Source organism: Balaenoptera borealis, assembly GCF_965194805.1.
Source record: "Balaenoptera borealis genome assembly, chromosome: 9".
Classification (NCBI taxonomy): Eukaryota; Metazoa; Chordata; class Mammalia; order Artiodactyla; family Balaenopteridae; genus Balaenoptera; species Balaenoptera borealis.
This window is the reverse complement of record NC_138873.1, coordinates 15,045,034-15,059,900: the sequence shown is the minus strand read 5'-3', so window position 1 is coordinate 15,059,900 and position 14,867 is coordinate 15,045,034. Positions and strand designations below refer to the sequence as shown.

Here is a 14,867-nt window from a genome sequence, read left to right as displayed (position 1 = left end):
CAGATCAGACCCTGCTCTCCCGGCCACCTCCTGTTTGCTGACCTGGAATTACCAAGTTTCAGCCTGTGACAATTATAAAAATACCAGATTTGACGTTTTTCATCTTTCCCCAGAGCACCCAGCCCTCTGCTGTGCTTCTGAGCCCACCATATCATCCACGGTTGAGGAGTGAATATGGCTTAGTTTGTATGAAAAGGCTCCTGAAATATGATCTCAATGTCAAGTTCCTATCTTAAAGCAGTTCTCTTTTCCCATGAAAATTCATGTGACTGGCAATCGGTAAAGCAAAATTTTCTTAACTGTCTCCCAGCCATACTAACAATAAACAAACTAAGACAGAATAACTTGTGAAGGAAAAGCTTCTCTCCCACCACCCAGTTATAAAAGTAATCAGGTGTATTAGACAAGGAACAGAACACAGAAAAGTAGAAAAACAAAGGATATGAAAAATTCATTGTTCCCTCCCCGATGATTATTTGGTATACTGTGATATTAACAATTTGGTAATATTGTTATCACCATATATTTAGCTATTTGGGGTATGTTCTTATATATATTTGTAATCATATTGTATCTATAACTGTTTAGTTTGCTTTTTAAATTTAATATTACAACATAAAATACATCTCTATTACATGCGCTTTGTTGGTACCATTTTTAAAAATTAATTAATTTATTTATTTATTGGCTGTGTTGGGTCTTTATTGCTGCACGCGGGCTTTCTCTGGTTGCAGAGAGCGGGGGCTACTCTTCATTGCAGTGAGCAGGCTTCTCATTGCAGTGGCTTCTCTTGTTGCGGAGCACGGGCTCTAGGCGCACGGACTTCAGTAGTTGTGGCATGCAGGCTCAGTAGTTGTGACTCGCAGGCTCAGTAGTTGTGGCACATGGGCTTAGTTGCTCGGCAGCATGTGGGATCTTCCCGGACCAGGGCTTGAACCCGTGTCCCCTGCACTGGCAGGCGGATTCTTAACCACTGCGCCACCAGGGAAGTCCCTGAAGAGTCTTCTTTATAAGTTCTGACATGGGATTTAAAATCATTTCCAGATTATCTTTTTTTATTCTCACCATTTGTGCATGTGTCCTCCTTATATTGACAAGGTTCTGGTTCCTTCCTGGTTACAGCCATGTAACAGTTCTGCTTCTTGGGTTTTGCTGTTATCGTTGGGACCAGTTGCACTGCTCAGAGCCTCACCTGCTCCGTGGACTGCAGGGCTCTGGCCTCTCCCGCCTGCGCTGGTCCTCCAGTGAGATGGTGGAGCCGGGAGCATCACTCCTGCGGCGGAAATGGTTCGCAGGCTCGCCTCCTCTTCCCCCAGCATCCCGACACACGTCAAGAGCTCACCCGTTTTGTTCATGGTTTAGCATGTTCATTAAAGAGCTTGATACCCCTACAGCTTACTCTGCAAAGGGGTTCAGAGCAAGCTGTGGGCCGTCCTGTGGAGAACGAAAGGGGACAGAGACATCGGGTGTCTTTTCTGCCATGCCTCAGCTACCATTTTGATGTTTTCTGTTGTTGTTCTTAGAGGAATGAGAGGACGACGCTGTTTCTGGAAGCATTCGAGACTTGTTTTTAAAGCTTGTTTAGTTGTAATGTGGTAGTGCTTTACGGGAATAAACTCTGGCTGACCCACTCAAGGGAGATAAGCTTGAAAACATTTAGGGTTTTGATTTGCTCAAAGGGGGCGTTTACCGTTTTTGAAGCAGAAATCCAGTGGGAAAATAGATTTCCCGGTGCTAGCTGTGTTTCAGTGCAAAAAGCATGCCTTTGAAGTCTAGCTCTCATCTCAAAAGACCTAACTGTTCATAAAAGTAAGAACAAGGTGGATGGATAAAGCTATGTGAGGAAGCTTCAGCATGAACGCGTTTGGAAACTTCAATCCGATACCGCTTTCCTCCCCTCGCATCTCGTCTGGCTCCGGCCCCGGCCCTTCCCACCCCATGTGTCACTGAGTTGTGTCTGTACGTCTTTCAGGGTCTATCTGGGCTTAACTGAAATCCTTGTCTTCTGTGGGCATCTGAGTTACAGAGAAAGACTGAGGACGAGCCAGATGTGCGTTTAGTGACAAAGAAATGCATCCACAATGTACGAAGCAATCAGGTTATAAAAGCATGTATTCTTTTTTTTTTAAATAAATTTATTTATTTTCGGCCGCATTGGTTCTTCGTTGCTGCACGCGGGTTTTCCCTAGTTGCGGCGAGCGGAGGCTACTCTTCGTTGCGGTGTGTGGGCTTCTCATTGCAGTGGCTTCTCTTGTTGTGGGGCACGGGCTCTAGGCACACAGGCTTCAGCAGTTGTGGCACATGGGCTCAGTTGTGGCTGGTGGGCTCTAGAGCACAGGCTCAGTAGTTGTGGCGCACGGGCTCAGTTGCTCTGCGGCATGTAGGATCTTCCCGCAGGGCTCGAACCCGTGTCCCCTGCACTAGCAGGCAGATTCCTAACCACTGTGCCACCAGGGAAGTCCCCATTTTTGTTTTTTAAAAAAAGAAAGCTTGTGTGCATGTAAACACATAGAAAAGACCGAAAGAACTTAAGCGTTAAGGAACCGTGGGTTAGGTTTCTTGGGATTTGAGGTGACTTTAACGTGCTGATCACTCTCGGAAGCACCTGAACCCTTAACAATAGTGTGAATTGTTTAGATGGTTGGGAATGGGAGAAAAGGAAAACAAAAACGCCATAGATTGGGTTGCCCAAAAAGTGAATTATCCATCTACAAGAACACGTGAGATTTTGTAAAAAGCATCTCTAAGTGAAACACAGAATGGTGGACATGTCTGAGTATGGCTGAATGGAATGACGTCCCACTGTTGTGTGGAGGGCTGGTGTGTCACGGGCTTTGAATGCTCAAGACATCACTCATGGGTCAGAGCTTGGGCACACTTGCTGGACCCAAGCTATGCATATGATAAAATAAGCTCTAAACTCGGTTTCAGTAATGTCGCTGTCATAAATTGTCACCAAAGTTAAGTCAGCAGGTGCCTTTCTGTGGTAAAGACAGTTGCCCTGTGGTCACGGGGAATAACTAATCCACAGTTTACTTATCACGCTTGACTATAAAGGGGGCTGGCAGGTGATCTCAAAGACTCATTTTATTTTATATCATCTAATGTAATACATCATTGTATACGTGTAACACTTCTAAAAGAGTAGATGAAAATTTGTGCCGTGTCCTGTAGATCCCTCAAGTTTAAGGATACTCAATTTGGCTCCTGCTAAAGATGTCTTGGATTTGACAATTCATGAAGAATTGTGAGAAATAGCTCAAGAATTACAGAAACTCTGTAGAACTCTAGACTCTGTAATAAACTTCAGAGTTCTGGGTCCTAAACTAGTAGCACAGTTGACCAACGTTTTTTGACTTGAAATCGAGGTATTAGAATGGCTGTCTTTCATTCCCCTGCTTACGTTGCCATGCCATGCTATCTGTGTTAAATTTTTTAGGTTTAAGATTCATTGGTTGACCGTGTAGCCCGCAATAATATGCATTTCCTGCTTTCCCCCACTAGCTCTTCATCACATTATTAATGAAATCTCAGTCTAACTCGTGCATAAGACTAGTGGATTTAGTTAAAATACTCTTAAACGCTGACATTTTTGCTGATGAGCATTGTGGGGATACCACCCTGCCCCATCTCCTGTGCTTTCGTCTTTAGGTTTCATTTAAAACTCCCATCTTTCATATTTTGGTAAGAGCAGACTTTAAGTGGAAGTGTAATCTGAGCATCCTGTCTAATACACGGACTCAGCATGGGCATTTTGAAGCCAGCTCTCCCATCTGTAGTGAGAGTATTAGCGTACAGTGACGGTATTTCAGAAGGCAGCTTTTGCAGTTGCAGGGCATCTTTGCTGGGAGCAGGGAACAGCCAGGTGAGATCCATTTCAGCACCATTCGAGCCTTCTGGATTGATCGTCTTGAATTGGATCTACTCCCTTCAAGGCTCTGATGGAAGCCTATGGTTTGGCCAGCATGCTCCATTGGCCTGTAAACGGCATGGAATGGTGCCAAACAGAGTGTCCAGCTTTGAGATTACTTTGGCATGATCGGGTCTGGGTACTATGGGATACTATTTAAGGCATTTTGTCATTGTGCATAGTAACAGGTCCTCCAACACTCTGTTGTGTTGCGGAAAAATCTCTGGGGGCTTCCCTGGTGGTCCAGTGGTTAAGACTCTGCATTTCCAATGCAGGGCGCCCGGGTTCCATCCCTGGTCAGGGAACTAGATCCCGTATGCCTCAGCTAAAGATCCCGCATGCCGCAACTAAGACCCAGTGCAGCCAAATAAATAAATACTAAAAAAAAAAAAAAAAAAAAAAAAGAAACCATCTGTATATTAAAAAAAAGAAGAAGAAGAAAAAGAAAAATAAAATCTCTGGAAGTAGTTGGTGGTGAGCTCTGGCCTTCAGGCCATGGCTGAGCTGTGGGACCCGTGGCCGGCCAGCCTTCCCCTCTGTAATCACTTTGAGTCTCAGTGTCTTCATCTGTAAAATGGAAACACTAGCACCTCGCTAAGTTTGTTTTAAGGAAAATGAGAAATGTATGTGGACCATAAAGCATTGTTGAAATCCTTAGGTTCCTAATGGTTATTGTACGATTTTTATTTGGCTTAAAACTTTTTACCTGTATTCTCAGGATTTAAAAAATTAGGGCATGTCTTAGGAATTCCCTGGCAGTCCAGTGGTTAGGGCTCACGCTTTCACTGCTGTGGGCCCGGGTTCAATCCCTGGTTGGGGAACTAAGATCCTGCAAGCCCTGGGGCAGAAAAAAAAAAACTGGGCATGTCTATATGTCTACTGTTTTTGCATCTGATGACGTCAATTGCATGGGCTATCCTATGGGGACGATTGTAAACCACCGTTTTAGTAATATTTTTAAGGAAACAATGACTCATGAATACACGTGTTAGGCGTTTCTTCTTTGTTCACTTGGCTCTGGATACACTGGCCTTTGAACCACGGGGCCTTCTCACTTGCCTCCCCTACCTTTTGCTCACATACCCCTTGCTGACATCTTAGATCTCAGCTTTACCTTTACTTCCTCAGAGAAGCCTTCACGACACCCTGGCCTAGGTCATGGCCCTCTGTTTGTTGTCATTTGCTGTGTGTATTCCTTCTTTGTGACAGTTTCCATAGCTGCAGTTCAGTAATTATTTATTTAAATGTCTGCCCTCTTCCCCGAGAAGGACACATTGTCGCTTAGATATGTATTCCAGCCAAATATGCATAACTTGTGTCAAATCACAAGGAAACATTATTTTAAAGTAAAAAATATTTTTCAGAGGGCTGTCTGCCTTCCACAGTAGTTTGTAAGCTCAAAGTGTCTGGGACCACACCTGACTTAGTCGTTGTGAAATCTCAAACAGGCCTGGAATGATGGGTGTTGTGTATCATGCCTATGCCTGGTTTTTCAGAAGAGTGAACGAATGCATGAATGGTGTGTACCTTTATCCAGATACAGAGTCCTATCTGCTTGCTCATAGCTCCTTGTATCTCTTGTAAGATAGCTGGATCATTCAGACAAAAAAAAAAAAAAAAAAAAAAAGACTTAAATCTTCACTGTCACCAGCCCTCCATTTCTCTGTATTTCTCCTCTTAATTATTTATATTCTCGAACTTACAGTATCATTTCTAAATTGGTTGTGAAGATTGAAATTAAGTTTACATGGTTCTGTCTTCCCCGTAGCTACTACAGAAGAATGGTCAGCTGTCCACTGTGAACGGCTTAGCCGAGCAAGGAGAGCTCGGCCTCCAGGAGGGAGCCCTGAATGGCCAGGCGGAGGAAGTCACTGTCACAGATGGTAAGTCACCTTGCCGGGGGCTGGGCAGAACCGAGGGCTGGAGAACAAACAACACCTGCAATCCCCGCAGAACAATAAAAACAGGCCTGGGTAGAATGGGCGCTGTCATCCTACCTGGGGGTGGGTGATGTTGACAACAAAAGCAATCAATTGATTGCAGAAAGAAGTATTTACTTGGCCATTTGCATAGCCCCGTGGGAGCTTATAGTAACGCTTGGGTATCGGAAGTGAAGTTGTTTTTCCTTTTTCTCAGGCATCCTTACCTGAAACTTCATGATCTTTTTGTTGTTGTTGTTATTGTTGCCTTATTCCAACTACTTGTCTGATGTCAAATGTGAATTCTTGTTGGAAATGCTGAAGTCTTGGTTGCTTTCAGAGTCAGTATCTCACTCTAGAGTAGCCTACTGGCCTTGCGAAGAATTTTCTGGTAGTGTACATTTCAAGGTGCATACATCTTTGCCCAAACTATGGTATGCTGCATGTGTTATAGCTCTTGAGCCCAGAGATCCTCAAGAGGTGGTTATTGGAAAGTACATCTGTGACCACGCTATCACTGGTTTGATTTCAGCCCATGGAGGGGCTGGGGACTACACCTGGGGGTCAGAATCAAGCACCTTGACAAGTAGGTCTCTTGCGAAGGCCACGTGTTGGAGAAGAACCTTCCTCTGTTCCTGTTTCTTGTCTCGTTGTTCCATTTAGTCATAAAGGAATCATTTAACCACTGCTGTTGAAGAGGCTCAGAATGATCATTTTCCATACAGTGAACTCAAGCTTACATGTAATGTGAATAAGACAAATGAAGGGAAAGTCTTGTGAAAGGAGACTGGCCATTGCCTCGTTGAGATGAGATTCTTCTAACATGTGGAACCTGTTTCTCCTCGTGTTCAATGCCCCTGTGGAGCTGCTGCAAGCAGGGGGCTGCTTTTGAAGTTGGTGGGAATCCTGATCTTTCTATAGCACCACAGGCACCATATAAAGCTAGAAATACATACAGCCTCACAGAAAGAGGATCTGCATGACCTAGTGCGAGAGTTTCAAATAATTTCTACCAAAGTAATTGGAACGGCCCCAACTCAAATTCCAGAGTCCCACGCTCTGTCCTTCCCATGATAACTTTTGAATCAAATCAAGCCACAGCCGTTTCGGAGCCTTCCATGGATGGGCAAGCCACCGTGCCCTGTGCTTCAGGGAGGATGAAGAAAGCTAAGAAACGGCCCATCAGGGGAGACAAGCTAGTCTATGGAAGGCTCCCTAAGATGAAAGTAAGGGGGACTTCCCGGGCGGTCCAGTGGTTAAGACTCCAGGCTTCCAATGCAGGGGGCACGGGTTTGATCCCTGGTCCGTTTGATCCCACATGCTGCATGGCCGAAAAAAAAAAAAAAAAAGGTTAAGACAAGGCAACATGTTGATTATCTAATGAATTTTGCAAGAGATGAGAGCTGCTCAGAGTTCTGGAGGAACCCTCGTTTGAGGTCAGGGGGTGGGATAAGGTCTGGGGACTGAGGGGAGGTTAGGTTTAGATTTGTTGGGACAGGGGCTGCCAGCCGAAGGGAGGAGAATAAGAACAGCCAGCACTTCACAAGCTTTTATTATGGGTCCTGGAACTGTGCCTTTTGTGCAGTATGGCCTCTAGCAGTAACCCTGTGAGACAGGTCCTATCTCGATTGAAACCCAGATCAGCAGATTTCCAAGCACGAGCTCTCACCCGCTGTGTGGGGCATGTCCACAGGCTTGCCCACTGGGATGGCATCGTCTGAGCAAGGGGTAGAATGAAAACCCAGAAGGGAAAATGCGCTGGGTTGGAGGGCTCTTCTGAAAGGCGAGTGGCTTCAGAAAGTATTTTGGCAATGTGGGATCACTGAAATATGCCCCCAAGGGAGTGTCGGGCCAGGCCTTTTTATCAGATCTGGTGTGGAGTGTTGATAAGAGAAGGGAGGGGCTTCAGTCGATGCCCTTGTTTCCATACAATCCTAGGTAGCGTGGAAATCCTGTCTAATCTGTGGCCTGTTTACCGGAGATCCGCTGGCTAGGAGATCCGCTGGCTATCTTCGTTTAGTCCAGATGTAGTTTCTTTCACTTTTCAGCCATGTGTTTAAACACTGATTTTTACGGAAAGTGACTCTGTTCCCACCCTGTGATTATTCCATTGTCTCCCTGAGCCCACCATGGCCTTGGGGGTCTGAGCAAATACTGATGCCTCTCGCAGGAAGAGTGGTAATTAATATACCTTGTCCTTCACAGATCCTGAAAAGGCCTGGGGGCCTAGAAAGGACCCCCATGTGGCCCAGGGCTGCAGAGGCCACCCCCCAGAGGCATTTCTGGAGGCTCTGCCTTTGGGCTGAGCTTTTACTGTTTTAAGCAGAACTGTTATTGCTTTGGCTTGTTAGGGTGTCTCTGAGGCAGCCTGGTACACTTGTTTTTATTATTTTTTCTTTTCCTATTTTGTCTGCCTAGCAATGCAAATGCAGAAAATTCTTTATGTTAAATTATTAAACAGTATATTTTCATGCTTTTCTTTTGACATAGGTGATAACCTGTAGTTAGATTTTATGTATTTCCAGGAATCCGTGTTCTACATGGCAGCTTACTGTAATGTAAATGAAGGCATAATTTGGTATGTAATGCTTATTTGTAGGATTTGGTGGGCCTTTGTTTCTACTCTTGCCCACTTCAGTAAGGAAAGCTCTGAGCCATCCTGGTCCCTGGGAGGATTGGCCAGCAGTGGAATTTGATCCTGCCATAGGTGGATCCTTGGATGGGAGAAAACTATAAATGAGGGGCCTTCCTGCTCGAGGGCTTTTAATTTAAAGTGACAGACAATATTTAGACAAATGTAGAATGCAAAATATTCTTCTACCTTGACTTGCTCTCTTTCTGAAACCAGAAATACTGGTAATTCAGAACCAATCCTCTTCCTATAGTGAAAATGAAATCCTCTTTCCTTGTAAACTTTCTTTAAATGACAGAAAAAGGGACCTGCTTACTAAATATTTTCAAAACTATGCAGTAGGGGTCAGATATATAGATAGATAGATAGATAGATACATACACACACACACATACACACACACACACATATATATATCTATATATATAGATATATACACACACGTGTGTGTGTGTGTTTTGGAGGGAGTTTGAAGATCATATAATTTCAGGGGCCATCTTTTAGAGAGTATACAGTCAGGCATGAAAACAAATATTTATTAAAATGAAAAAAAAAGAATTCACAACAAATTACTTTAGCCTTGGAGTTAGTCCCTTTTTTCTGAGTTCTTTTTAGGCGATTTATCATTTATCACAATGCTTATACAGAAATACAGCCTTTTCCCAACCAGAAAGTTCTATCCAGCCATGCCATGCCTAACATTCACAGGGGCTGCACAAGTGCCATTAGTTTTGTGGAAAATCTGCTTCTGCTGATTTTAATCTCTTCTGCTGGAAAGATTAATAAAAAAGAGGACCCCTCCCAACCCAGATTATCATTTGTTTTATAGTCTATCGTTTATATGGTTTTCTATGAGTTTCTATGGGTGCCTGAACAAGAATGATTTTTAAAACATTATATCTCAGTCCGGGTCCAACTTTAGATTTCAAATTTTTGCAAATTAAAACTTTTAGATTTTTCTTTTTTTGATTCAGTCTTAATATCTGTTGGGCAGATTATTTTCTTTCCAAACAGATGGGGAAATTAAGTATTACAAAATCAAAAAACATAAGACCTCTTTTTTAAAAAAATTAATTAATTTATTTGTTTATTTTTGGCTGGTTTGGGTCTTCGTTGCTGCACACGGGCTTTCTCTAGTTGCCGCGAGCTGGGGCTACTCTTCATTTTGGTGCGTGGGCTTCTCATTGAGGTGACTTCTCTTGTTGTGGAGCATGGACTCTAGGAGCACGGGCTTCAGTAGTTGTGGCATGCGGGCTCAGTAGTTGTGGTGCACGGGCTTAGTTGCTCTGTGGCATGTGGGATCTTCCTGGACCAGGGCTTGAACCCGTGTCCCTTGCATTGGCAGGTGGATTCTTAACCACTGCGCCACCAGGGAAGTCCCGAGACCTCTTTATTTTGATAATAACATATTTGTTAAAGTGCCTACCGAACTCATTGCCATATACGAGTTAATCATGTGACTGTGATCTTAGTACATTTGAATATATCATTTACAAGGCAGTTATTTTTGGGGTTCTTTGAGATTTGTCTTTCTGCAGAGTAGCTACAGCAAACATTGTAAAGCCTGTGAATGTTATGTTTTCTCCATCCTTCACAGGTCACATTTGCTTGTGTGAAACAAACACACAATGGTGGTCCTCTCCTTGGTTTTTGAATTTTTGTCCACATATGCCTTATACTATTTGCATACCCTGAGTGAGGGCATTTACACCAGCAGCTGCAGCTGGGAGCTCTGCCCTTGGCATTTGCTACTCTGGGGTCAGCCGCAAGTATCAGCCAGCAAACCGGGGGAACAGACTTTGCTCTGCTGAGCAGCATGGTGATGGTGAGGAGGCCGCTTAAGGAACTACGCACGTGAATCCCTGCACGTGATTTCTCTGACCTGGGAGGCGAGCCTGGAAAACATCCTCTCACCCCCAAGAAGAAATACCCGCCGCGCCAAAAAAATCTTGTCACTTAAAGCAGAAGTCTTTAAGAGAGTGTGTTCCTTATCCTTCTCAAGGTTCTAGTCTTCTACGTCCTGATATTTTCCCTGCAGATACAGTAACAAAAATGGAGGATCCGTTGCTCAGTTATCTAGAAGCTGAATCTGCAGCACTGTGGAGAATTTCATGTTTCTAACGGTGCTGAATGTCACTGTCTTGGCCTTTATTGAATTTGCTGTTTGAACCTGGCAGCTTCTGGTGTACAGTGCCTTTGGGATATGGGAAGGCCGGAGATTACTGCCAAGCGATCACAGCCCTCCCCGTGGATCTTGTTACCTTACAGAAAATCCATTCGGAAGTTACAAGTTGTTCTTCTTTGCTTTTTGATCATTTAATAACTTTATGTGAAGAATGAGTACCCCAAGTGCTGCTCTAGGTTTCTGTTAAAAGATGACCCTCCGAAATACTTGTTTTTCTGTGATACAGTTTTCCCAACTGGGAAGAAATGTTATTATGAGTCAATCCCTTTTCTCCTTCAATTTGTGACATAATTGGTACCTTGTTAGTATTCTCATGAAGACATGTGTGTTGCACAAATACTACCCTCCATGCCTCCTTTATTTTTCTCTACATCAGTTGTCAACATTTGGTGTTTAGTATGCCTGTCTCTTACCTCCCACCTCTGCTAAAATATAAGAACCATGAGAGCAGACATTTCTTGGGATGGGGGGTCGGGGTGGGATCTTTATGTTTCAGTGTTGAATCCCCTGGGCCTAGAACAGTGTCTGACACATAGTAAGTGCTCAAAAAAAAAATATTTGAATAAGTGAAGACACAGTTTTAAGTTAGAGTTAACAATATTACATTTTCACTCATATGGGAGAGGAGGATCTGTTGGCTTTTCCCTTTATATCAATTCATTCCCTATGTAAATACCAGAGCTTTCTAGATGTATCCAAGGCTCCCTTTCCTTTGTTGCATCAGCACTGACAAAGCTGGTACTTCTCAGTGCTGGGCTCTCACAGGTGCCCACTATTGGTTATCCAGGTGTTGTTGCCTGGAAACATGAAATCAGACCCTGACCTGCCTGCAACTAAATAAGAACGCCCAGTGATGCTATGAAATATGAAGGCTGGATAGACAGAGAGGGGTCTCCCTTCCAACGCTCTGGTACTTCAAATACAATATTAATACATGACATTTTCTCAAGCTGTATCCTGTTTTGTAATGTTTTGAAACACTCACAAAATAGGCCTTGAACTTAGGCAAAAGTCCTACAGTCTGCACTTTCTGGGAACTGGTTTTAATTCAGTCCTCTGCTCCACAGCAATATTTTTAGCGTGCCTCTCTGAAATTAGTTATGTCATTGACAAATTTCTGGTACAAATACTCTACTGCTTTCATCTTTAAAGAAACACAGATTTATTTTTCAGTAACTAACATCCAAGCTATATAGAGCTTTCTTCCCTCTGAAGTCCATTTAAGTCTGACAGTGCAATGACCCTTTACTTTTGGTCTAACTTGAAAATTTGGGGTGGGCTGCGTGAAGGAAGAAGGAGTAAGGCTTCTATCCACCCTCCCTCCCTTTTATAATCAGTTAATTCCAGGAGGGTAAAACACGGGCGAGACTGCCTTTCTCAGTGTTTTTCTGTGTGACCTTGAATACATCCCTTTATCTCATTGAGCAGCAGTTTTCATCTGTAAAATGAACATCCTCGTCCGTCTCTGAAATTCTGTGACTCAGTCCCATCAGCAGTACTGGTAATATAGGCATTACAAAGCCAATGATGGATTAACTGTTGAAGATGTGCAAGTGACTTTAGGCAGGTGGGAATCTACTTGGCAATTTCATTATGCCTTTTTATAAAAACACTTTTATGTTTTTTCTTTTTAGTTTGATCTTAAAAGCCATCTTCTAGATTTGAAGTTTTTACTTTAATGAACAAAAAATTCAAAAGGGGGGCTTCCCTGGTGGTGCAGTGGTTTAGAATCCGCCTGCCAATGCAGGGGACACGGGTTCGAGCCCTGGTCCGGGAAGATCCCACATGCCGCAGAGCAACTAAGCCCGTGCGCCACAACTACCTAGCCTGCGCTCTAGAGCCCGCGAGCCACAACTACTGAAGCCCACGTGCCACAGCTACTGAAGCTCACGCGCCTAGAGCCCGTGCTCCACAACAAGAGAAGCCACCGCAATGAGAAGCCCGCGCACCGCAACGAAGAGTAGCCCCCGCTCACCACAACTAGAGAAAGCTCACGCACAGCAACGAAGACCCAATGAAGCCAAAAATAAGTAAATTAAAAAAAAAAAAGTTCAGGATGGGAAAACATTCAAGAATGTCTCCATATGTAATTATTTAGGTATGAAAGAAAGATAAGGAGCTTCATAAATGTGGCCACAAAGTAACGTTTTTCTCCCCCTACATGGGAGGAGATCAGAATCATGTAATTAGGGGTTGGTTCTGGCCCAGAATGAGTGCAAGATGTTGATAAATGCCCTAAAGACTGTCAGTTAATCTTAAATTACTGCAAAGACTTACCTATAAATGGCTGTAATTTTGAGGCTACTCCAGGGCACCCATGAATAGGATGGATGCTCTGGCCCACTTGAGGAGGAGCCTAGGTAAGATGGCCTATAGCTTGTCCAAGTAACATACCAAGATTCAGACCCTTTCCCTTGGAGGGCTCGAGGCAGTTAATGGTTTTCTAATGGTAACTAAGCCAAGAAAGGAAACATTAAATTTAGCATTTTATTTATTTAATAAAAATTCTTTAGGGGACTTCCCAGGCTGTCCAGTGGTTAAGACTCCATGCTTCCACTGCAGGACGTACGGGTTCAATCCCTGTTGGGGGAAATAAGATTCCGTGTGCTGCGTGGCGCAGCCAAAAAAAAAAAAAAAAAATTTAGGTTTTTGACATTTAGGTCTGAAAGACGTTCTTAAAACAGCTCCAGTTTCACCTAATACAGCAACCCCCAAATGGTCCTGGCAATGTATATTCTAGAGCACAATGTCCCTGTATTATATGAAAGGATGCTTTGATAACATAAATCCTCTGATCTTTATTTGTATATATCTCTGGAAGGTATATTCTCTGAGCTTAAGTTCTACAACTTTTTAGCCTATCAATCAATTGAGTCTTATTCTTGAGCACCATACTTTGAATTTTTACAAACTGTTTTTGTAATTAATGTGTCGGTACAATGTGATATCAAGTAGTCCCCCCTGCCCCCCAGTTAACAATGCATGCATTAGTTATTTTGGTGAAAACTGATATATGCTGGATTGAATTAATTGAATGAACTGGTTGCTTTAATGTGTCTTAAACCGGACATGCAGTATTTAGACTGACACCAAGTACCAGGAAGTTATCCTGCTGTATTAGTTTGCTCGGGCTGCCATAATAATATATCACAGAATGGGTGGCTTGAATATCAGAAATTTATTTTCTCACCAAGATCAAGGTGCCCTCAGGTTTAGTTTCTCTGAGGCCTCTTCTTGGCTTGTGGATGCCGGCTTCTCGCTGTGTCCTCACTGTGTCCTCACCACTGGACCGCCAGGGAATTCCCATGACCTTGGAGTTTATGCAATAAATTGTGGTGAGCAGGACTATGTTTTCCGGAGGGATTAGAAGTAAGTTCTGTCATCCAGAATTTGGTCTTTCCTCTGTGTGTGCCCATCCCTGGTGTCTCTGTGTGTCCTAATCCCCTTCTATAAGGCACCAGTCAGAGTGGATTCGGGTCCACCCTTACAGTCTCATTTTAACTTAGTCACCTCTTTAGAAACTTTCTCTCCAAATACAGCTACGTTCTTATGTGCTGGGGCTTAGAGCTTCAACATACAAATTTGGAGAGGATGCAGTCCAGCCCGGGACACCTGCCTTTATGATTGTCAGCTGGAAAGCCAGGTTTGGGACCAGGAAGCCTCCGTGGGAAGGAACTCTGAGGCTGTCTACGCCAGGCTCCTGCCCCCACTCAGAAGGCTCTTGTGCTTAAACACGGGAAGGTTTGGGGAGTTTCTCCATAAAAGGAAACCAGTTATTCCACTGGAGTGAGAATATGCCTCCTCCAGCTGCTCCCTGCTTCTGGTGCTGCCTTCTGGGACTACATAGAACAAACTCACCTCCCTTTTCCACATCGCGGCCCTCTAAGTATTTGAAAACATTTATCGTGTCTTTCCTTTCATCTTTTCTCTTCTGAGCAGAACCGCCCCAGAGAAGACAAGCTGTCTCACATTCAAAGAAAAATGCCAGGGCTGATATATATATTTCAGATATGGATGTGCTTGATGGAAGCTTGCCAAGCATAACGGGGTTTTAATTTCAATATTCCCACTTTTAAAGAAGCGTTTATTTCTCAGACTCTTTAAAACACGAGAACAGCTTAGTTTGCTTTAAACCAAGGATTACGTACTGAAAGAATTGATTGGAGGAGAGAAGTAAATTGATTCAGAAGTATATAAAGGAGTTCCCCTATCAAGGATGTT

The 14,867-nt window shown here is 43.6% G+C and overlaps 1 protein-coding gene across 1 annotated transcript in view; it reads left to right on the top strand.

Annotated features, from left to right (window-relative positions):
- Positions 1-14,867, top strand: part of AKAP12 (A-kinase anchoring protein 12) — a 99,464-nt gene that overhangs the window by 49,608 nt on the left and 34,989 nt on the right. Inside the window, exon 2 of the mRNA XM_082405425.1 lies at positions 5,679-5,793. Within this exon, the coding sequence (XP_082261551.1) occupies positions 5,679-5,793 (115 nt within the window). The remainder of the gene's footprint in view (positions 1-5,678; positions 5,794-14,867) is intronic.